The 25,527-nt window shown below is 42.9% G+C and overlaps 1 protein-coding gene across 3 annotated transcripts in view; it reads right to left on the bottom strand.

Annotated features, from left to right (window-relative positions):
- The window catches only part of BAALC (BAALC binder of MAP3K1 and KLF4), a 40,314-nt gene extending 20,072 nt beyond the window's left edge, over positions 1–20,242 (bottom strand). For 2 of the 3 annotated variants that reach the window (XM_063327318.1, XM_063327319.1), the window contains exons 1-3: positions 16,133–16,893; positions 15,213–15,331; positions 487–656 (exon numbers count right to left, since the gene is read on the bottom strand). In XM_063327318.1, the coding sequence (XP_063183388.1) occupies positions 487–656; positions 15,213–15,331; positions 16,133–16,194 (351 nt within the window). In that variant the 5' untranslated portion in view covers positions 16,195–16,893. Of the gene's footprint in view, positions 1–486; positions 657–15,212; positions 15,332–16,132; positions 16,894–19,832 lie in introns of those variants that run through there. The other variant, XM_063327317.1, reaches the window with a different exon arrangement.
- Between the last annotated feature and the right edge of the window lie 5,285 nt (positions 20,243–25,527).

Below are 25,527 nucleotides of genomic sequence, written 5' to 3'. Positions count from 1 at the left end.
TGAGTGGGAGAAGGGAGGAGGATCTGATCCAAAGCCTAGTGAAGTTGCTGAAAAGACTCACATTGACTTTTTCAGGCTTTGCATCCAGCCTTACATGAACCAGAGTTTGTGCAGTGCACGGAATTTAAGCAAAGCAGCAATTAAGGAAAAGCACATTCCCTTTCAGATAATTAATCCAAACAGTTTGCACAATACACGCCACAGCTGGACTGAGCTGAACAAAAATAAGCGTAGGGTTTTTTGCTGTTAACAAGTGTGCGTGTTACTCCAGTTGCCAGATAAAACATCAATTTTGTGGCCATTCAGGCATGAGCCATTGTCAGAGGTGGTAGCCTCAATCGTGCTGTGCCTGTGGCGCAGCCATTTTGTCTTACCCCAAGGCATTAAACACAGCCTGACTGCAGCGAGGAAGACAGTTGTCACAAAAATAAATTTGACCTGGTTGAAGCTAGTGCTGAGCATCAGGGTACATAATTATACTCTTACCTCTGCTGCTCTGAAGCCGTTCTGTCTCTGCGTCCTAACTCCTGTGCCATGGACCATGGGGTTCACACACTGAGGACCACCATTGTTCCTCTTCTCGGTGTTCGGCATTCCAGCTGTGCCTGATGCTGTAGTTACACCTGTCTGAACTGCTTTTCCATCCTCCAGAATACCTAGCAGGGACACGTGAAATTGTGCGATTAATACTGAGGAGCAGTTTACAACCGTGCCTCTGGCTTCCCCCAATTTCACCATCTTTGTGATAGCGCGAGTCATGGAAGGTGAGGTGCGGTATGACAGTGGGAGCAGCCTACCTCCTTTTGTCACCTTTATCCTCACATTCCCCATTATTGGGCCGTTCTCCTGTAGTTTACTGCTCCGTGAAAACACTGGCTCAGAAAACGTGGAAAACTGGTCGATGATTGCAGCGTATCGGTAGCCTTTTGGTCACCTGCAGATCTCCGTTGGCTTCTCCACACAGGCAGCTGCTTGCGTGACCGAGGGTTTAACTGAGGAGCCAGAGGGGCTCCCCATAAATCTGTTTCAGCTCTGGTAAATGAAGGGGTTAGATGTGAGCATGACAGATGAGACCGATACAGATGGAGAGGTTGCTGTATTTATGGCCTTGAGCATTTTTTTAATCAGAAGTTGAGGAAAGAAATCCAGAAAAAATGTATTTCATACTGTTTTGACTATCGGTAATCAAATAAATGATTAATTTGTTTTCTGCTGTAGCTGAGTGGATAAGACAGGCATTATACAATATGATAGTGGGCAGCCTAAAAGAATTTTCTCATCTTATTGGATTAACAAAAATCAGTTGTTATTTATGCTGAGTGCAGAGCACTAAACATCTGGTTGCAACGCTGGATCTGAAATCCAAATACAAAGAGAAGTGGAATGCCTTATTGGAGCTCTCCATTTTATTTATTAAGAGCTTTATGTTCAAATAGGAAAAAAACCCACCAGATTTACTAACTGGCAATGTAGCTATCAGAACTGGAGGGAGGAGCAAGGAGTCACATATACTAAGGGAAAAATAAATATGAAGAAAACCAATGACAATTCATTGCTACTTGAAGTGTGCATTGTGTCAGCAAAACCTTCTGCCATGAATCAGGTGGGAATTCAAGCACAGTATTAACGGCATTAAAAAGGAAGCAGAGAAAGTCCTGAATTCTTTCCCAGAAATCTGTAAGAAAAGCTGATTTATCAGTAGAAAGCAACATCAGGAGCAGCTGGCAAAGGCAATGACTGAAATCAATAACGCTTCAACCAAATATTCAAAATCTTGATACTGAAAATATCTAAAGCTGTGTAAGATTTAAGTCTAAATACGAACTAGTCACTGCATTTCCCTAAGCAGTCAGAAGATGGTGTTAGAGTTTTCCTAAGACAGTGGTCACTCAGAATAGTGCTAAATATCTCCTTTTTGATAGAAAAAAATTGAGTTGGAACTTGGAAATATTAAATTACGGTTTATTTTAAAAAAAAACCAACCCCAAAACTAAAAAATACTTCAGTCTTCAGAAGCTGCCTTTACTGATAGATATAAAAACTAATGTCATTTTCCATTGAAATCTAGAGGCAACTTCCCACAAGACAAGTGTAAACCCCTCCTGCATCTCCTGAAAGTCCATACCTACTTGTGGTTTAGGTCTTTTCTCTTCCCACCACTCCACAGTGCAAGATGAGAGGCAGAAAAATGGCTTGGTGTGGAAGAGTAAGTGGCACAGAGTGATATCATGGACAAAATCAATTGTCAGGAAGGGAGATGGAGAGGCAATTTGCCACGTGTGAGTCAGGAGTCACGCCGTTGCCTACTGCTTCACCTTGCAGTGGAGCTGCAAGAACAAGCTTGAGCACAGCTTTGGACAGCCGAAACGCTCGAGGCATTACATACTAATTCCATTAATTGAATCTTGGAGGTTTCAAACATATACGAATGGTAAGTTTTTCCTTCTGTGGAGTCATCCTACTAAATTACTTTCCACCATGTGTCCCTTTGGCCATCTGGCCTCTAAATTGTCTGGTGTTTCAGCTGTCAGCTGAAAAGCCAATTTGTTATTAAGCACAATTGTTCATGTATCAGATTGTGTTGCATCTTTTTGGTCTCGCACAGCACGGTTTTTCTTACATTAGTCTATTTCTGGAGGCTGATGGAAAATCTCTACCCTGAAAATGGCATTTCTGGTTCATTTTTTGTCCTCTCTTAGTTTGCAGCCCCATCATCCGTGTTGCATCCTGCATTGCAGGGGTGAGACTTTTTTTGCAATGCTTGTCAGAAATGAACCAGGTATCAGCACCTGAGCCTTCCACTATCGCTCTACTATATTTTTATATGGGTGACCTAATGGTCCCCAATACTAGTGCAAAAAGCAGTGCAAAAAGCTTTTTTATTTTATTCTGAAATATTTTTGCTATTCTGAAGTTAAGAAACTATTTTAGAATTCTTTTTCATTGGCAAATAGATGATTTAGAGAGCAGGCAACAGTTTAAAGGCTTCAGTGACATGCTCTTTATGTCTGAGCGCTGAGCAGAAATGCCAGTGAGAATGCCCGAGCAGTGGAAGTAAGAGCACAAGATTTGTTGGCAATTCATAAAGCGGCACCTATTTTATAGACTAGCTATATAACACAAAATGCTGATTGCAAAACAGAGCTGATGTTAAAAAAAAACTAGGAACACATGGTTGCTTTTAAAATAGCAAATATTTTTGCCTTGCTATTTAGGGTCTGCCACAGCAAACAAAAATGGAAGTTAACTTTCTTCTTCTATACCATCTGGAATTTGCAAGCTAGCAGGGTGGCAATAGTCGGGGTCTTGCCTCAGCGTCGCTTAAACCAAGCTAGCTGTCGAGACATTTATATCATCCTCACAGCGTGGGTTCGGTAAATAACCTCCTCGCTCTTTCACTGTAGAGCTTCAGTAGAAATTTAAACAAACGGGTTCAGTAATGTTGTTTTCATTCTCATGTTCTCTGCCAGGACAACCCCTGCCAAAAGTCTGTGGGCCTCCTGAGGCCAGGGAAAACAGCAGATCCCCTCACAATGCTCTGTCAAATACATGTATTTTATTTTCAAATGAACTCTCAAGCCTAGAATATTCTTACGGCTCCATTCCCAAGCCCCGAGTTTCTGGGTGATTATTGAACCCCCACCAACGTGATGGTGACCTTTCCCTCGGGAACGGTTGGTCAGGGTTTGGGGGACTGCCAGGCTGCTCCCGTTTCGGGGAAGAATGGAGGACAAGAAGCAGGTATTTCATTGCACGCAGCGAGGTTTATTTATAAAGGACACCCACGAGTTCTCTCTCAAAGGATGCAGGGAGAATACCCAAGCAGCAGCCCCATTGCTCACAAATCCAAGTCTATTTTTCCGGCATGAAACGTGCTTAAGAGAATTTGCTCTCCCACGGCAATGCTTACTGTCATCTTCCTTTTCCCCGGCTTGCTAGGCTGCTCAGGCGAGCGAACTCACGCCTTTCTTACCAGGCCAACAGGCTGCAGTTTGACAAAACGCTTTTTTCAGCAGCGCCAGGGAAAAAAAAAAAAGGATTATTTTGAATTGAAACCAATCCCTAGACTTTATTCATCGCCCAGTGAGGCGAGCAGTGGGACTGGCACGACTTGGGAGGGAGCACAGGAACCGAAACGAGGAGCAGAAAGCAGCGCAGGTTGGTGCGCGACCCAGTAAAACCAAACCAAATCCAGCCCCACTCATCCAGCTACGCTCGTTCTTCTCACCGAGCTGCCTTGCTGAGCTATCTAAACCCGCTGGAGGTATATTCACATTGCTTCCAACTACCCCTGCGTCAGGGGACGTATAGTTGTTTCACCCATTTAGCCTGGATTCACTAAAGATTCCACTTGTGCTACAGGAAAAAGCGCCCCAAAGACTTCTAAAGAAGTTGCTGGCCCAGAGTAAGGTGTGATGTGATGCGACTGACTGATTACAAATAACCTATACAAAGAAACTTTATTTCTAAAATCTCTTTCACTAAGAAATCTGATGATTTAGACCAAATGATGGCAGTTCAAATAATCTTTCCTCTTGTGTATTTTCACATTCAGAATTTGAAGAGATTTTGAAAAAACAAATTTGCCCTACTTCCCCCCCTCCCCCCCATTAAAATGCTGGCATTAAATTACTGCCTTCTGTTCAAAATTCCCAAAATACAGAAGTTTTGGAAAATTTGGATATGGACAAAAAGCAACTATATTTATTGAATTTTACAAATCAAAACTAAAAATTGGTCCGTAGGATATCTGAGTATGTTTTAGCTGATCCACAATTTAAAGAAAGGGCATTTAAGAACAGTTTCACAATTACATCAATAAGTAATGAACAGAAAGCTACCTAAAACCAGAGGTATCTCAATACAAGTATGAAGACCAGCAAGACAGAACAAATCTGTTTGAAATATATAGCCTATGTGAAGAACAACGGGCATATTAAAGGTAATATAAACTCCCAGATGAGGACAAAGAGAATAGAACGTGACAATTGTCACTACTAACACAAAAATAAAGGCACTGGTATTTTTAAGTAGCTCATATAAACAGTATAAATAATATTAACTCTCCAAGAACTGCTGCTACTGATAATTAATAGTTTATCCTAATGTTGAATATTCAGACTGCCAGTTAGCCACCAAGTTTTTCCAGTCTTTCTGGGATAACCTCCCACTCTCTCTGCTGTAAACGTAATAAAAAATTCAGTGTGTCCAAGCAACCATCAACATTAGCTTTTAGAAGGAAGACTCGGAACATTTCAATACTTCTGTTACCTTAATTATCTAAAATTGTATTTATTCATTCACAATAGTTATCATCACCACTATTTGTTGTGTTTCGCACTATTAAGTCATGTATTAATCACAGTTAGGACACACCCATTTGGTAAAGAAAACAGACAGAACGGTAGGCAGCAAACAGCATTGTTCAAAGGCGTCCTTCGGTTCCTAAATACCTCTTGGAAATCTGATGCAAGTTCATCAATGCCTTCAGAGAAGTCTGTCCGTGATGCCCTTTTCTCTCTGCTGGCTGGAACATGCTTATGCCCTAACTCCTCTCTCCCGACATCTCCCTGTCTGCCTTGGCTGACCTTCCTGGCAGGCTGCACCTCACTTCTCTAAGAGCCACCGAGTCCCATCTCCCACCATGTTCTGCAAGACCTCTTAAGCTGTGCTAGCACGTGTTCTTTTGTCTACAAGCCTACTAATTTTTAAATTTTAATGACCTTTCAGAAATTCCCAGCCAGCAGCACCCCACGACTGTGAAAAAAGAAATAAGATATAATGTACAGATAGGATTCCCTTACATATTACCAAAAATGAATTACATAATACTAAAGCCGCCCCTGCAACATTTATTTTCTGTAAGCAGTAGATACTTTAAGAAAATTCATTAATAATACTAAAGCACATAAGTTTTTAATACCTCAGGTATTTTGCATTTTAGGAGATATATATTTAAAATTGTACTCCAAAAAGTTGCTTACAGACTTGAGAGTTTATACGCATTCAAAATAAAGCATGCCTAAATCACATTTTAGAACTCTTTAAAACCACTTAAACGGGGAAGGAACAGTCTAAGAAAGGTTTTAAAAGACTCCTTTTAGTAAACAGGATGTTCATCACAGAGAAGTCAAAGAAAACGTAAGACATGGAATGGAGATTTGAGACATGTGTTTCTGATTTCTTCTGTTAGAAAATGACAACAGTAGTGATACCAAACCCGAGGACAGCCGATCCACAGACACTGCCATAGTTCTTCATACAGCCTGGTTGCACCTAAGAATTCAAATGATCCTTTATGGGAGTCTCTCATAAAGAGGAGAGGAAATTTTTACTTTTAAGATTTATCACTTTCTAACCAGATTTTAGTATGGAAATGAAGACGACGTCAAGAGGGGGGAAATGACAAAATTTATTCAGATCGTGAAAGTAAAACTGGAGTAAAAAGCAAAATTGTGTCATGGATCAACAGCTAGAACAGAGAGACAGGAAAAAAAGGGAAGTAGGGGGTCATTTTTGTGCATGGCAGACAGAAGATAAAGATACGACTTCCTCGAGGCTTTTTGCTAGACCTTATCTATGTAGTAGAAAGCTAACATGTATTTGCTAAAGATGAAGTATGGCAGAAAGGGGACCAGACGGTGACATTTAGGGGTAGCCCTTATTGATCAGGACTACAGGAAACTTCTCAAACCACAGGTGGCATGAAGGTAGGTCTGCCTGCATCTCTTTGCACAGACCTTGTCGAAAGAGCAGTTATCTCCGTAAGATCCAAAACTGAGCTGGAAAGTTCTGTGACTAACAAAATTCGGCAATGCTGCAATAGATAATGCTGGCCTGAAATTCGGGAGGGGTACGAAGCCTCGTAGTACAGAGGCGAAATGAATCTTAGCCAAAAAGGATCCGGATCCTTTTGAATCTTAGCCTATAGAATCTTAGCAAAAAGGACCCAAAAAGACCTTCTGGAGAAAATTATTCCACACGTGCTTGCCACAATATTCTCCTACCTGATTTTAAAGCAACAAATAGTGGCAAAACCAGATCGTCAATTCTGACCCAAACGTACTACAGATCTGACCCAGTACTGTGGATCCTGCGCTGTTACATGCTCTGCTATTGAATAACACGCCCGTATTTGTTTAAAGTGAGTGGCTGTTGATTAATATGCTAAATTTATATCTTTGGAATTGCCTACGAACAAACCAGTAAGGTTCAATTTTCAGGTTCAGCAATGCCCTTTTTTATTTATCGTGGCTGTTACCTTATTAATAATGCACAAGATGCTGTTTTGGAAATGCTTGCATAATGAGATACTGCACTGTAGAAATGGCCTCTGAGAAAACTCACAGTAAAGACACGTGAACAACGTTATCACAAGATGCAGTTGCTTTCGGCGGAAATATGCGTTTGTTACTATCACGGAGTTTATTGCTGTTAAAGCTACAGAGTGGTAAGTACAGAGAGCACTGAAATACCTGTTTCCTGTACCTGTTTTCCTGATTTGAAACGATTCATGTTTGGGAAAATGACATATCTGCAGGCCTGAGTGCTGGTACGTACTTCTGCTGCAGAAATAAAAGACAGTGTGTATCCCATCAAAAATGAATGGGGTGGAGACTGTGACAAAAGTCAAGCTTCAGTCATTTCCTCCAAACCAAAAGCCTCAGGGATGAGGCCAGATGCTCAGGAAAATGGCAATAGCTTTTATTTTTCCTAACAAGGAAGAATTTAGAAACTTTCAGACATAGCAGAGAGTGGGTTTGTAAGCCAGGACGAAGGATCCAGAAGATCTGCAGACGGAGGACCTGTTGCAGCAGGAAGATGTCATCAGAAACCAACGTTTTGTATTTATTGAATCAGCAAATACAATAACGCAATAAATTTGCTGCCCAGACATTCAGAGAATCCAGAATGATTTAGCTGAACTCTAATGCAATAGGAATTTTAGATGGTGAAGCAAAACAAAACAAATATATTTGCATCTTCTACACATTCTGTATCGGCCATCAAAATTCTGCGGAGCTTCTCTTTAAAGATGCGGTGGTGAGGCACTGGCCCAGGTTGCCCAGAGAAGCTGTGGATGCCCCATCCCTGGAAGTGTTCAAGGCCAGGCTGGATGGGGCTTTGAGCAGCCTGGTCTGGTGGGAGGTGTCCCTGCCCACGGCAGGGGGGTTGGGACTAGATGATCTTTAAGGTCCCTTCCAACCCGAACCATTCTGTGATCCTGTGATTCTATGCCACAGAAATGCTCCCCGCAATGGGCTGGGGACAAGGCAGGGAAAGGAGATAAGTCCTCCTCACATGAAGGCCTCCGCGCCCGGCAGGTCCCTCCAGCGCTGCCTTTGCCCAGGCAGGGCTGAGCCATGCCCCGTGCAGGGGGTCCCATGGGCGGGGAAGAGGAGGGAGCTGTGTGCCTTCCTCCCTGCCTCCGTGGGGGCCTTGTTTGAGCTCAGCTCCCCCTGGAGCACAAACAGCCTCTCCATTCTCCCTTTAGAAGGCATCTGCTTTGCTTTGAGTGCTAAGGGAAGTAGTTGATAAATAAGAGGAAATTCTGTATTTATGCAAGACAGCGAGGCTCAGATAACAGGTAATAGCAGAAGGCAAGTCAGACTCTTAGATCTGTTCTGGCCATGGTTTTGTCACGTTCAGGAGCCTTATGGAATGATGTTCTTTTGTAAGATTATAGTATTAAATGTCAAATTCGGTACAAAGAACTGGCTCACGATGAATATATTTAATGTTTTTAAATGACTTTAACTCCTGGCAAAATTGTGAGACCAAGCACTACATTTTGTGACAGCTTTGGTGGGCAGATTTGGTTATTTTCCTATTTCCTGCCACTTCGTTTCAAAGCATGAAACAAACAAGAGTCCTGTAGAATTCTGTATTTCAAAACTTCTTTTACCACCGCTGTTTTGAAAAGAGACGAGAGTCTCCTCTTTGTTAGATAAAAGCAATTTCTACGAGATTCGAAACCTGGAATTTAACATGCACATGCATAAATAAGCATATGGTAAATAGCTCTGCAAGTCTGATCACATCTATTACTATAACATGAAGATTTCTACTAGAAAGTATTCAAGAATTCTAGCAAACAAGTAGAATACAAAAAAAGCAGCATCAAAGCTGCAAACCTTGATATTCCTCACATGGCCTATTTTCCCTGGTATAGGCAGATCTTTGCATATCGGTATATTTTGATTTCAAATTATGATACAGAATCAGGGTACAACTGTCTTGTAAACTAACTCAACAGTGTTGCAACCACATCCGTGAAATTAAAGGTGAATATAAAGTTTGTATTTATTCCAAATAGAAGCAGCACAATGAAACACTCTTTAACAATGTGTGTGATCATGTCAAAGCTCAAGACAAAGGATACTACACGGAAAATAGACTCCAGAAGCAGAATAAGGGGAAATTGGTCTGACCATGACGGGAAGATAGGCAACGGAAAGAATTGTGATGAGGGTGGTAGGGAAGGACGTAACGACAGAAAGACAACAGAGTTTGATGGAGGAAGAGATAAATTTTAGTAACTGGAACAGGAAAGAAGAGCTGAATTATCACTATATTGCGGAGTAAGAATTGGCAACATTTTGGAAGACGCTGAAGGCTGAGTACATTTTATGCCTAGGAAAATTGCAAGACAGAACGGATTAAGCAATTTACCAGTGCTACATGATGTGCCAGAAACAGATCACTCATTCCTCCCAAGTGAAAAGCTAACATACAAATAGCAAACCTCTGAAGCGCTTTTCACAATGCTGCATTTCAGAAGGACAAGGCAGCGCAGGGATCTGCTTCTCCATGTCCAAAGGTATAGGCTAGGTTTCAGTACTGCCCATGAAAAATTCACCTTAAAAATTATACCCTCCGTGCACGATACCTTACATCATAGGTGTCCAAAGTAAGTCAGGTCAGCCTGTGTTCCAAAGGCGCTCACTTTTGGCTCGGTTCCTGCCTGACTCTTTCCTTAAGATAAGATGTTCCCACTATAGGAGAGCACTGTGTGAGGTGGAAAACGAGCAGCTGACTGCTGTCCTCTCACCCTCCCTTCCCACAACTCTACCCACCCTCTTTGAAGACAGGTTCCAAACAGCGGCTTGGATTTGTAGACATTTACATGGTCTTTCCTCCTCCTTCATGTGGTTCTGTCCTTCTCCTTCAGGCTGTGGTAATGAAACATCACTCGCTATGTTTTAGACTAATTTCCAACACAGAAATGGAAAGTATTATTATCATTCTCATTACGTAGCTAATCACGCATGGAATTTTAAGATGAGTAGATAGCATTGTTTCAATTAATCATACTGAGGAGCAGCAAAAATATTTAGGCAGCCTAAACAGAAGTCCTTGTGAAAGGCATCTATACGTACATGAAACGAGCTGAAATGACTCTTCAGTTTTGCTCACCAGGGTTCAGCAGCTAGAAATTGAAGCTGAAGTTCCAGGCAAGACATTGGACGTGTATTAGCTACTGGCCTGATTTACAAAGGCTTAGGCAAAAATGTCAGCCACTGGAAAGCTGTAAACTAACTCAGAATGTCCCAAATGTATGCTCCGTATGGGGATTAATTCAGGAAAGACTAGTGGGCTGTATGGCCAGGTGACGTTTCCAGCCTTACAGTCAATGAATATATGAAAAGATACTGATGACTTAACTGGCTCACGATATGACCGTGATCATAAACCACTTTGGCTTAAATATATCTGCATGCCTGTGGAAAAGTTATCACTCCCGTTTAGTGTTCATCCTAAAATAAGGGCAGTAGCTGTGTTACAACATAATGTCGTCAGTTAACAATCTACTAGATACATCCATGACATTTTTTTCGTCTTTTCCACAGAGCTAAACACTCAGAAAGCAGTTGGGCACTGGCCTTACGCAAGTGACAATCCTGATGGCCCACCTGGGGAATACTAGCGGTTGACAAGAGTGACAATTGCAATGTGAGAGGAAACAAGGAGAGGACAATATCTCGATGAAACGTACACAAACAGAAACCTGACCATATGCATTGCTAGGAAACTGGGAAAAATAAAAATCAGTCAATCAATAAAGAGCTTGGCTGATTATTTTGCTCTTCAGTAGCTGGCATCACCTGAACAGGTTAGCCTGAATCCGTGATCGTCCAGGAGGAATGAGAGGCTCAGCGTTACTTCTTTTTCATCAGCCGCTTGAAGTGCCAGGCTCAGTCAAGCAAAGAGCAAGGCAGAAAAAATCTGGAGGGTTTTGCTGGATTCAGAAAAACCTTAAAATGGAAAATCCAGCCTCGCAGCCAACAGCTGCCCATGCTAATCCATAAAACGTTGCTCCCGTTTACCTGTTTGTTTTACTTTTTACCTGTCTTTTTCCTAAACAGAAGAGAAAAAGCAGTGTGACAGTCTAGGGAAGTAATTATGCATGCGCTCATCAGATAATAAAATTGGGATAGGAACGCATTATTTATTTACATACAGTAAAGGACCAAGACACTTTTTTCCTGCAAGGCCACTGCCAGGAAATGCACGCAATCACCCAGCTTTTGAGATATTATCTGCATCATCTAGAAAAGAGCGCTGCCTTACAATGGACTCATGGCTTCGATTATTCAGTTTCTAAGTCTTAAGTATTGCTGCGTGTTGATTTAGGATAAAACCCAACTTTGAATCTCAGATTTGTTTAACCGCAATAAATTTATTTCATTTTTAAACTGCAGGAATACATAGGGAAAAAAAAAAAGTGTGACTATCAGTTCTGTTTCTATTAAGAAATATATTTTTATACCTGACTACAGATACAGAAAAGACAGATTTCTGTCACTGAAATGCTGGATTACTGTAATATGTGCTCAACGTGGGAAGTTTTAATCAATGGGCAATAAGGTAAACTACAGTCTGTATGACATACTCCTGCATGAAATACATTACACCTCTACTTTGAGATTGGCAAGAGTCTTCGCTTAAAGCTAATTCCATTTTTAAGCGTTAGGTTTGAACTACACGTTCCTGAAGTGGAAAATACAGGATTAGAAGTTGGCAGAAAATGCAAATTCATTCCTGAGGAAAAGAAAAAAGGAATTTTTAAATCCTTTTTTTAAAAAGAATTTTAAAATTTTAAAATTTTTTTAAAAAGTCTTTTTAAAAAAAGGAATTTTAAATCCTGAATCAGGATATAAGGGGCGGGGGGGGGGGAAGGAGAGTTTTTTCCACACGAAGGAGGATTTTGCAGAGCAATTTCCTTCCGAGCATCCTGCAGGCAGGACCTGTCATTGCCAAAAACCCCTGCTCAGGTTTCCTGCCCAAACCCTTGCAGACACTCTCCTTCTCCCACCATCCCTCCTCCCCACCGCCCGCTGCAGAGGCAGAGGGCAACAGCTCTTCACACCGTTAATGACAGCCCTTTGCCTCTCAGTAACTAAGAAAAAATTTCTCATGAAAGATTTCAATGCTGCAAGAAGGATTCATTTTTTTTTTCCACTGGAAAATTATCCAGAGAGAAGGTTCCCAATCACCTCTCTTGCAAATTACCTCTATTGATGCTCAACAACCTTTCTCCTTTCTGGTACTGTGACAGCTAGGAAAGCCTTTCGTGTAATTCAAGTGTTCACGCACATCGCATTTTTAGTGAATTTATTTTATCCGTGAGTAAATGACTATTCTGGGGCGAGCTGTGGGCGACCAAACCTAGTAGGTCTGCTTTAGACTGCAGGAGGGATTTAGCAAGACTGTTGGCCATTAGCTAAGTGGGAATTAATCAGAGACTAAAAGACCTAGTGGAAAAGTTATCACAGTATATTTAAAATTTTATTTTATTTTATTTTTTACAGTTTTTTTTCAGCGCTTTGAGAGACTCCTAGAGGCAGAAAGCGCAATTAAGAGGCTGCCGAGGAAGGAGCAGGCAGCGGGACTCTCCTCCTGCCGCGGGGTCACGGGGCGGCTGCTCCTGCCCGGGACACCTTCGTGCAGTACCTGAATGTCATCAACCACCTGCCATTAAACGAGATCGAAGTTTTTCCAGCAATTGAGTCTAATACCTCTCACAAAACAGCAAGCTGAAGGCTCAAAGTAGAAGACATTTTCTCATCTATCAATTATCTCTGATACATGTAATAAAATTTTGCGTGCTTGGAGTCTTCCTCTTTATGTGGCAGTTGGTATTTATTGATAAAGTATTTCTTTAAAAATACTTTTAGAGGTGGTGGAGGGAGGTTGCCTGGTGAGTTCTGATGGGCCATATAAGCATCAGTACCATTTTTTTACTGAATCAACAGAACAAAATACATGCAACGCCCACAAAGCATATAATTATACAGAATGGCCACAGTGCAAAACGGCAGCAACAGTCCCATCCAAATTACTTACATCCCCTACACATTATCTCAAACAACATTTGCATTTGTTAACAAACCTACTCTCATAATTTAGCAAAAAGCTTAAGCACAGGTAGGTGGTCTCAATATCAGTAGGACTTTTTCCATGCTTAAAAATAAGGAGATGTTTATGTTTGTGGGGTGGGATGGGGAGGAGTGGGATGACTCGGGGGTGTAAAATGAAAATGCCAAAGCTCGTGGACAATATGTTGAAATATTTTGTTGCTTACAGTCTGTATTTCAGATTTTGTTCTTAAATGACATTGAACCTATGTGAAATTCAAACAATACTAAACTGTCATACGACAGCAAAGATGAAAATGTATGGATTGGAAAACTGACAGCAATGGTTGTGCTGAAAAACATGGTTATTACAAAAAGTTGTATTTATCAGGTGACTGATTTTTCCGATAATTTAAATTCTGTCTTGTGGTGGAGGAAATACTAGTTTAGGCCAATACTGGAATCTTTCGCTGGGTTCTATGTTGAGCAAACCCCAAGTATATGAATTGAATGAAGAATGGGAATGTTGAGTAGTTACAGGTCAGTGGGTTGACAACCGTCATTTATTACAGAGATGAACCACATAATTCTATTATTTTCCTCTATTGCTATCTAAGGTTCTTTATCACTCTCTGTTTCATAGACTGATGCAAAAATGTCATTTTTTACTGGCAAAAATTGTTATTTTTCCATTTCTGAGGGAGGCACACAGCTGGGTGGTGCATCCGTGTTATTTCCCTTCTATCCTGCGACACTCCCCACCCCTCTCCCGCAGTCGCGCTGTGAAAAGTTCGACTAGAAGTCCCTAAAGCGTATGGGAATGATTAACTCTGCTGAAGCTGCGGAGTCTCTGGGCTTCTCCATTGCTTTGGCTTACTTCCACGTTTGGTACCGAGTTTGTAGTTGCAGTCCTGACGGCAAGGTTTGCTATTTATGCGGTCTGCCAAGAGTTGCAGAGGGCTGACACAAAACGAGGTGCCATGCGTAAAGAAAACCTTTGAAGAACAGTCCTACCAAATCATGCTTTTAAGAGAGTGATTTTCAGAGAGCTTTGAATTGCAATCTCCTTCTCGTGCAGATGGAAGCACCTACACACACCCTACAGAGGCACTTTACATAGAGAAGAAGTCTATTATCCATCCATATAAACGTTCACGCACAAAAAGCTGGTGTACAAAGTTGAGCAGACACATACGGTGGCTGCTTTCTGAAAGCTAGATGGTAAAAATTAGATGTGAAAGCTTTCTCTCCCAACTCTGTGAAACATCCCACATGCTATTTGTTTTCTTTTCTCCTCTTTTTGTGTGATTTAGAAAGGTTTCCTCACTACCGCTCGTCATACAGAGGCTAGTGACAACTGAAATGGCAGAGATCATATAACTAAAATCCAGAAAAAATATTAAAATGGGACCCTTTAACAAATACCATATCATTATAACTAACGTCTGGACTAAGGTGGAATAGGGGATTACTGTAATATTTCTACAGTCCAGGAAGAGGCTGTATTTATTCACTTTTACTGTAATTCTGAACTGTAATAAGGTTATCTCCTGAAAATATCACATCAGAACCACTGCTATAATTGTTTGTTAAAGATACCAGATTTTGAACCAAGCCATTAATAAATGAACAGTAGGAAACGGGCATAAGACCACAGAGAGATACTGATATACCCATATTAAGCACTAGTCAAAAGTGGTCCCTCTTTGGCTCTTAATGTAAAATAGATTTTTTAATTAATTACTTCTCTGCAGTCTGATTTAAGAGAAACCATCTGCTGCACAAAACAAGTTCTTCATTTACAACCTGATGCTTGCTTATGCCTTCCTGTTAAGCTCTTAACTTCAGGTGTACCTGGTAAATGAAGGAGCAGATGACGGCAGCTGCGGTCCAAGCCGGCACCAGTCCCTGTTGTTATGGCAACTGGTGTTCCCGCAGCCCTGCTCCCTGGATGCGGCTGCTTCCAGCCTCTCCTACGGTAAAGGATGGAAAAGCAATTTTCAAAAACTTCTCTAGGAAAGGTTACCTCCGAAACCCTGATTTCTGCATACCGAGTCTCGACCAGAGGCTCACTGCACAGACGAACCCGGTCTCTAAAACTTCCCACAGTTGTCAGCGATCACAAAATAGCAGAGCAGCAGCATAAGCCAGTCATTTAAGACAGGAATTATTCATAAAGGTACAACTATATTAAAGGCAACTACATAAAGTAAACTGTTAGCCAAACAGATTGCTAGATACTGATAAAATTTCTCCTGCGTTCCTCTGATTTTATTTATTTTACAATGGACTCGATTCTACTCCCATTTCATAGCTCTTTTGCAAATGTCTTCACTAGGGAATGAACTGATCCTAAATCGCAGATTTCATTCCTGGCGGACCACTGACCGCAGGTACATTTGCTGATGGCAGGAGCAAGTTTTTCTCCCAAGTGCATCAGGTGAGTCTGCGTGAAACGTGGATAATGTTTTTCTTTAATAGGCTTCAGGAGAAAAGACTTTGCTATAGAAACAGTGCAAAGTACAAAGAACAAAACCCAACCGTCTTTGTTTTTAAAGCCCTAGCCAATACGGTGAGTCAAGTAACGATAAAAAAAATAAACAAATGTTTTATTAGTTGAGGCGCTGAACAAATGAGTCCTTAGGCAATCAAGATGCAGCTTTTCAGTTCTGATGCAGGAGAATTATTTTTTTCCTTGGTTGCTACACCATTTAAAAATTAATTATTTTTATTTGCATTTCAGTAACAATCTCCAGCCGAGACTGGAGCCTTACTGTGCTGGTCGCTGTTGGAAAACAGTAGGGACAGATCCTGTCCTAAGGAGTTTGCAGCCCATGAGGTAAATCACGATTGTAAGGTCTCTCTGGCCACAAGGCAACACGCTGCTTTATCCACTCCAAGGCACTTTCAAGTATAATAAAGAAAAAATAATTGAATACAGCAGCTAACGTCACTGAAAAATGGAAAGCAATAGAAACAAGATAACTTAAAGCCTGCTTTAGACAAAAAGACTAATTTTTGTTATAGTTGTTAATGAATGGGTTTATAAAGCACTTTTACAGTACCAGTGCATCTTAAGCTACTAGCCTACATATATCCACATATCAGCAAGTTATCCCAATGTAACACAGCAAAAATATGCAAGTGTGTTCCAAACTACTTGACAGTTTTTGTGCAGGTTTTTATTAATTGAGCCTTTTCCCCATGATTTGTTTGTAACCCGTGGTGACTGCCCTGGGGACTCGCCTGCTCCTGTAGATTCTTACTTCCCCAGAAAGTCATTACGTGTGCTAACACTTCCACTTAGCTGAATCAGACCCTCTAAAGAGAAGGATATTTGTGCAGAGGGTTGCAAGGATCAAGGAATGGTTACTAAGCAGAAATGTAGTCTATTATTTTCCCCAGCCATAGCCTACGCAGTAGCCGAATCCCGTGAAAAGTTCTCCGCTTACATAGCAATGGATGTTCTAAAGAGAAACTGCTCTATTGTACGGGCTCACTGTGAGCCCTTCCTTTTTTCCTCCCCCCGGGAAGCCACTCACCCTAGGAACAGTACGTACGCTTATCTTCTAGAAGATGTCTTTCAATTTCACCACATGCGGTGCTTCATGAAGTTATTTATGACTTTTCTACCCTTCTTCAGCCGTATCAATTTACCCGGTTCATCATTGTCAACGCCTCAGCAGTGTAGTGCAACAAGTTGCTGCCACCCGTATTTGTGGCTGTTAGCGACTTGTCATGGACCTAGGAAAAGTCGTCTGTCTTATTTTAGCTATATTATAACAACTGATATTGTCCTACATGTCTTCCTGTAAAAAACAGGGAGACTGGAATACACTTTATTAAGATGGATGGAAATAATCAAGTAGGGAAGTGAACAAATATGCTAAGAAAGGATTAGTTGAAATACAAAGAAAGGAAAAGCGAAGGGAAAATTAAAAAACCTCATTACTTCCTTTTTAACTTAATAATATTTTAGCTTTCAAAATGCTTTAGTAAGATACAAACATTTGGCTGCACAGAGACATATAGTTCCAATAAGAGTGGACACAGAAAGCTAAATATGCTGGCTGATGAAAAGAGAAGGTTAGAATGAAATGTCGGGGTGGGATGAGATTACTAAGATTAATATATGGTAGTTACTACCCTTTCCCCATTGATACGCTTGCTGATCCTGTATGCCATACGTTCTTTCATCCCTGAGTGATTTACCCCTCTTTCCATCTTGATGTCCAATGGTTGGTGTTGTTTTTTCCACTTAATTGAAACACGTTGACAATCACAGCCACCTTTTACTGCTTGTGGCTTTTTCCTGAAGTCTTTCCTTCATCCTGCCTCTACTTCTCTCTCTTCACAGAATTTCACCAGTTTATTCCCCGTGAAAAATGACAAAGAACAACTTCACCCTCTTCTCCCCAGCCGCCTTTGCCCTGTCTCCCCTTCCCCAGCTGCCTCCTCCCTTTCTATGTCGTTGCCTACCCAACTTTATGCCAGTCTCACGTCCCATCTCCTCACCTCCCCCATCCTACTCTTATCCCCTCCCTTACTCTTCCCTTTTGTCTCTCACTCTTAGGTAGTTTTCAGTTCTCACACGAAAGGCATGTTTCCCTCTTGATGTCTTAAACCCATACTTGACCTCATTTGCCCCTCCAATTGCTGCTTCCTCTCCCTTTCATCTGTAAATTCACTGAACTCGCTGTTTCTAGTCCCTACAGTACGTCTCCTTATTCCTTTCCTTTCCTTTCCTACCCCAAACCTTACCCTACAACAGCTCCCGGCGAAGTACTTCATGACTTTCAAGGCACTAATTGGGACCAGCGTGCTTTGCTCAGGTTCCTTAAGCTATTGCCATCAAGGCTGCATTGAAGGGTGAATCTCACCCTCCCTGAAGTCCTACCAGTCCTTCCTCTGTTCCTAGTAGTCTGTCCTCTCCTCATGCCCTTCCTCTCTAATCTCTTCTGCAAGGTTTTCTTGTAAAGAGTTTCTCTTACCCTAATCAGTCTCTATTGGACTTGAGTGTTGTCCTCTTCTCCTTATCTCTGGTATTCTCATCTGTAAACACAAATTCAATTATCGCATGTTTCTAGGAAGAATACTTACCCCTTTATCACCTCCTATTCAATATCAAATCTTGGACTATCTGGCTTCTGCGTATGATGTTTAGGCACCAACTCAAAGTAAACACGGCTTAGATAACGCTAAGTGTGGATACAGAGGTCACACTCGCTGTGTTTAACCTTCATTGCTGCAGACAAGACTGTCACCTGTCATTCAAGCTTACACGCCAATATCAGCTTGAACCTCTTTACATTCCCTTATATCATCTTTAATACAGCATTTCATACACCAACTCACCTTCAAATTCTCGTATTTTCAAATGTGATTACTATGAAGTCTTTCTTCAGCCTTCAGGAGTACAACATAGACCTTCTCCCTCCCTGTCATATTTCGGTCAGTGCAGAGTCATCATCTCCCTATTCCAGTTGGCCTGCGCTGCCCACCTTTGTGAATTTTCACTCCTGCACTGTCATGATTTCTTCCTGCTGCTTTGTGGCTCACTATACAAGTCTCCAAAGCTACTTCTTTTCCTCTGGAGCTGCCTACAGGCAATTACTGCTTTATATGGAAATGATAATCTATCTGTGTCAGCGACCATTTTCATGTTGTGCTTGTACAACATCTAGCACGATGAATTTCTGGACCTAGACTGAGATTTCTAAATACCGTTGCAATACATAATAATTCTGAAAACATTTTAAGCCCCACATCAGGTCAGAGCTCCTCGTTCCCTTTCCCATCCCTGTCCCTACTGTAATACACCTCAGGTACACAACTAAGAATGTACCACACTGACAAGAACTGGGAAATTCAAAATTGTAGGTCATCTCCTGTGCAGCACACAGTCTGATCCGTTTCCTATATATCATCCTAATTTGAGGTATCGGGGGAGAAGGCTGGTGTATCACTACCTCTTCCTTCTTTTAAACCTAAATGACTTGTTTTGCTAAAAAGGAGTATTCCACAACAACAGCCTCAAAGAGCAAGTTCTCTTCCCTTCTGGTGACACTGTTACAGAGCTGATGACATTTATGTGCTCTCTCTCACAACCAAGCACCACCCTCAGAAGGTCTCCAGACACCGAACCAGCTCTTTCAGAGACAAGCCCGGGGCGGGGGTGGCTGGTCCCGGCGGGGCCGGTGGCGAGGGGCCGGTGGCGAAGGGCGGGCGCCGGGACCGCACCGAGCTGCCGGGGCGAACCCACGGCAATTTTAAGCGCCGACTTTGGCGTTTACATTTCTTGGGGGGGGGGGGCGGGCACAAACAGACGGTCTCCGACAAGCAGGTAAAGCGGATAGGTGGATATGCACGCCTATATACACTATATATATGTATGTATATTAGGGTCTCGCTGCTTCCCCCGCCGGCCGTGCCCACCCGCGGCGGGGGTCCCCCCGCCCGCCGCCCGCCACTCACCGGGTCGCGGCCCGCCCGGCTCCCGGCCGCCGGCCTCGGCGCTGCCGCCCTCCTGCGGCGGGCTCTCGGAGTCGGTGTTGGTCAGCCAGGTGGACTCGGTCTCCCGCGTCCAGCTCTCGTAGTAGCGGGGCTCGATAGCGTCGGCCCGGCTGCCGCCGCAGCCCATGGCGGCCCCCGCTCACTGCCGCCGCCGCCGCCGCCCGGGCAGCATCCCGCCGCCGGGCTCCGCTCCGCCACCGGGCACCGCTCCGCCGCTACCGGGCACCGCTCACCACCGCCGGGCACCGCTCCCCGCCGCCGGGCACCGCTCCCCGCCGGCCCCGGGCTCGGCTCCCCGCCGCCCCCGCTCACGCCCGGCGCCCCATCCTGGCTCTCCCGGCTCTCCCCGGCTTCGCCCGCTCGTCTCCCCCCTCCTCCCCGGCTTTATGATCTCCTCCAGCCCCCTCCTCCCTCCTGGCTGTCCCCTCCCCTTCTCCTCCTGTTACCCCCTTCCTTCCCCGCCCGCTCTGCTCCTCTCTCCCGTCCCACCGTCTCCCAGCTCGTTCCCGGTCTCTCCCCATCCCGGTCCTGCGGACAGCCGGCAGCCGGCACACGCCTCGGGTGGCAGGCTTTCCCCCTTCCCTGGGGTTTATACATACAGAATTTATACATACGGGCTGGCAGGCTTTCCCTCTTCCCTGGGGTTTATACATACAGAATTTATACATACGGGCTGGCAGGCTTTCCCTCTTCCCTGGGGTTTATAACTACGGGATTTATACATACGGGCTGGCAGGCTTTCCTTCTTCCCTGGGATTTATACATACGGGATTTATACATACAGGCTGGCAATACACGCCAGCCTGCCATAGCTAACATTATGTAGCAGTCCTCCTGGCCTGGTTTTGCACCCCAGTTAAGGCACCCTGACTAGGTCTTTCAACCCCATTTCATAAAACCATCTGCCCCTTCCTTGATTTAGCTGGGAGAGCTTTGCTTCCATAACCAGCATTAGCTGATTTCCCGCTGCATAACTGGGAACTGAAGATGCAATACTGAGTGCCTAACTCCAGAGAAACTTCCACTCTTTCCTCTTAGACACACACTTTGGGAATCCATTGAAAACATCAGATTCCTGCAAAATAGGCTATAATTTATGCTATTGCATGTAATCTAAGCGACTGACACAGAGAGAGATTTAACACTGTTTAGGATCATATCAATGAGTGGTTGTATTTTGTACCACAATAGCTGCTTCTCAAGGTCCCTGTCAGGGATGGAGCAAGCCCTGTGAACACTGGGCACTGTGGGATCATATCATGAGAGGGAGACTTTGTTCCAAATAAATGTTTCTCTCTAATCATTGTGTAGTAGAGCAGCAGGTATGGCTCTTTCCCTTAAGACGACTTACAGGGCGATACAGAAGCCATGTGTACTGCAGTTCATGCCGTTGCACAACGTGGCTGTGGGCTGAGGATACATCCAGTGAAACCTGGAGAAACTCAGGCTTCCCTTTCTTATTAGAGTTGCAAGTAGAAGCACAAACTCTCTGGAGCTAAAACCTTTTGTTCCTAAAGGCTGGTGGAAGATCTTTAAGAGGATCCAACAGGCCTTAGCTTTGCATCCCAGCCAGCAGGTCCCGCGTTCTGCTTCCCAAGTGATTCAGGTGGGAGAGTACTGCCCGCGTTGCTGAATCACCCATTGCGCTTCCCGAAGCAGATGACTACTGAGATATTTCTAAGCAGCTTCCCAGCCAAATACTGACTCACAACGATCTTACTTTCCTGCTGAGATCTGCTGAGATCCCTCACTACATGGGAGTGCTGCTGACATTTATTGTCCATGAACTTGCTCTACCAAGGTCCCAGGATCAGTGGGACAGTGATCTGAGAGGAAGCAGCCACTTTTCCATGACCGTGGTAATGTTTTTGTGGATTAGTAAGACTTTTTTTTATAGAAAGGGGGTTCCCACAGAGATTTTATTTCAATCACACCGCCCCACCAGCGGATAGTCCCCAGGGCAACAGAATATAGTGGTGTCTGAAGCCAACGAAGAGGTCTAACACACATCCCACTTCCCATGAGTTGTGTGTACCTTAGGCGGGCACGGGGCACGGCCCAGGAAAAGGTCCCGGGCATGCTCAAGTTTCCAGATGTAAACCTGAGCGACACAGCCCATGGCTCGCACTGAAATGGTGTGAAGCAACTTTCTAGACCGAAAGCACTAAACAACGTGCAGGCTGGAACAGAACCTCAGAGGAGTCTTTTTATTTTGTTTCATTCTGACTTAAAAGTTGGCAAGGCTCTGACAGGGTGCCATCTCCTCGCATACGTACTTTCACATCCCTTACACATAGTTCTAGTTGTTCTTCATCTTCCAACATATTTTTTTCATAGCACAGTTTTCAAACCTGGGAAAAGCCACTGGCAAGAGAACAAAAGGCTTCCTTTTCTTTTCTGTTATTACTACCACCACTAGAGAGGAATTAGACGGTAAATGTAAAGCAGGGTCTTAAAGCATTATATCAAACCACATTTGTTTTCCTTGAGCCCTACCGAGGTGCTTGCTTTGCAGTTGTAGTTTGCATCAAATTTCAAATTTTTATTTTTGGTGGAACATGGAACAAATTACTGCAGAAAAGTAGTAATATAACTATTACTGCTTTCATATTGAAGTGTCTGGTATCGTTTTTGATCACTTTATTAAATCAGTTGCACAACAGTAAGATGTCATAATTTTCATTGTCAAATAGTTAAGGTTTGACAAGGTTCAAATGAATTTAAAAAATCCTTCAAAATAAAAATGTTTTTATGACTAATACAAACAAAATACATTTGTTAGCTCTAGTATAAATGGTTTCATTCTCAGTTCCTAGTGGAACTGAGAAATGCTTTTTGAAACTGGAATATTTTTTTCCACAGCTAAAAGAACATTTGTTCTTTGGTGTGTTTTAAATCAATTTAAGAGACGAGGAGAAAAACAGAGTTTTGCATTGCTTTGTTGAAAGAGTCAGATGCGATCAATCGCAGGTACCTTTGTATCAAAATCTGTTCTGATTAATTAAGAAAATTACTTCTCACTGTCAAGAAGAGCAAACTCTTGTGCTGTGGCTCTGCAGTACCACAACCGATGGCAATGGGACGCGTGTTGTTTGACAAGAAACAGATGGTGGCAGCTTTAATACGGCAAGGTAGCAGTATGAGAATGCAAATTTAATAATATTAATTTTGCACTGATAATCATATCAGGGAAGAAAGTGGACAGGAAAGGAAATCTGCCTTCAGAAACACAGAAAATACCCAGAATCAGGGGAATCCTTGGCCTCAGTCCATCTCCTCCGGTGGTGTAATCGGAAGGGAACTAACCTGCCGGTGAGGCCGGGTGGAGAGGAATCGGTGGAGAGCAGGAAGAGGCTGATGGTAGCGTGTGAACGAAGAATTGAAATCCGCGGAAATCTTGGGGGGAGAAAATTTACAACTTGTTTTTCTTCCTTTACTTCAGCACCTGAGGTGGTGTAGCCCAGCAGGGCGGAGATTAAGAATGCGATTTTTTGGGTCTCGTTTAATTTGTCATGCTGTTACCCTCATGCCAGGAGATGATTAAGGCAGTACAATGTGACCTCTCTCCATTAATCATTAGCAGAAAGATGGTCTCCCAGAGATCCTATTAGTGGAGCTTGGGCTGTATTTTGGCTGTTCTAGTTTTATGCAACAAGGCTTTTCCTCCTCAGGCGGTCAGTAATGTCTGCTCTGTATGTGCTGGTTTCAAAATATGCTACTTCAAAAATGGAAATAGGAAGTAAAGGCACAGGGTGGACAGGGGATGAGCAAGGGAAGGGACTCTCGGGGCTTGTACATTTATAATTTTCCTAAAATAGGTTTAAGATAATAAAAATACACTCTTCCTCATAAAATCCACATGGAATTGTGGGTAGGACTACCACGTTATTGATTTTCATCGATTCATCAAATTTCATCAAAATTCATCAATTTCATCAACATTACTGGATCAAATTAATTAATTTGTACCCCAATGACCCCGATTAGCTGTATGTTAGCTTTTATATTTGCTTTCAGTGTTAAGTGCAGAAGCAGCAATAAGAGGTTTAGGCAAAAGATGTCCTGCCTGTCTTCAGCTTTTTGGGTGATATCTCCGCCTGTTCTGTTAGATGGCGTTTAGGAAGTACATAAACCTGTTCAAGTCTCATAAACCTGTTCGCTTCACCTCAGAAAGCAGATAGGCGGTCAGTTCACTCACCTATCTAGGGACCCCTGTGCTTCAAGGGCGTCATTAGGGGAGAGAGAGAGGTTTGTGTTTAAAATTTGTTCTTTCTAGTCAGGTATTTTGTGTATCTGAGGAGAAATAAAATTAATTAGCTGTGTTGTGTCCATTTGACACCATCACTCCAAGCTTGCAATATGCCTGGAAGCAGGATTGCCTCCTCACACTGTATACTTGAGTCAGCTTTCCTCCCGACAGCACATACTCACGTCAAGTACATGGTACGGCATTCATCTTTACCGTTGTGAGTACTTGGAAAATACCATTTTCTTGGCTTGATTGCGCAAATATTTCTGTCGATTTTCAAATGCATACCATACAATTACCACATTGCTCTGCATTAATTATGCATTTCTTTCAATGAGGAAACAATAGCATTCATTTATCTCATGTGGCCACTCAAACCAAGGAAGTTTTCAATTTAGTATTCACAGTTTCCTGAAAATGTATAGGTGATATTCAATATTAGCTACAGCTAATGGTAATATGTCTCCAAACAACTCGTAAATAGGAAGAAGTTAATTAACTCACTCTTACACTGCATCCGTTTCATGTTTGAAGATGACCCTGTAACAGAACCTCAAATCCCAACATCCACATAGTCCGAGAGCAAGGCTTTGAATTCCCCCATTGGAGCCTGCCAATTTAGTTTTCAATTGGATTAACACCCCTCGAAAGAATAATTTCCTAGATTCCCAGCTGTGAATTAATTGTGCCCTGGCAGCACGGAAGTTTCCCACAATGGCGTATGATCATGAAAACTTCACGGTCATTTAAGCTTCCCAGGTTTCTCAGCCTTGCCTTTGAACCACAGCTGGTCTTCAACGCTGGCCTGTCCTTCTCGACGGTCCGGTCTCCTTCCCTGCATCTCAAATGAGTGTTTCCTAGTGAATCCACTGCAAGTTTTGCATAAACAGGAGGTTTAGGATCAGAACAAGCATATTCACATTCCCAGCAAGTCATGGAGAACTCTTACATAGCAGGCATCAAAGTGTCCTGACTGTGTGGCATCTTACGGGTACTTTATGACTGAAAATTGGGCCAGATGTGCATGTTTGTGCAGCGTCCGTCGTGCTTTTTCGGTGCGCACAAAGAAATCTTCAGTATCGGTATGTGGGAAGACAAAATCTTAGCCTTGCCTCCATCTACCTTCTAAAACACTGGGAGTTCAAACATTTTAAAGTTACACCAGAACGTTTGCTTCATTGGCGACGTGAGGGTCAGTACCTTTTGCTGCACTCGGAATACAGTGTTGCCCCATTTGGGGTCAAGGATGGAAAGTGGATTGCAGCCACTCAACAGAGGCAGAGGAGTGGTGCTGGGTGACGGTGGATACCGGGTTTCTCATGCAAGCGGGGTGCCGCAGGGTTACAGCATGTTTGCCAATGGCTAGGCGTATTTGCCCTTGGGGAAAATACCTTCTCAAGTACTTTC

This window comes from Chroicocephalus ridibundus, chromosome 2 (genome assembly GCF_963924245.1).
Source record: "Chroicocephalus ridibundus chromosome 2, bChrRid1.1, whole genome shotgun sequence".
Taxonomy (NCBI): Eukaryota; Metazoa; Chordata; class Aves; order Charadriiformes; family Laridae; genus Chroicocephalus; species Chroicocephalus ridibundus.
This window is presented reverse-complemented; position numbering and strand designations above follow the sequence as displayed.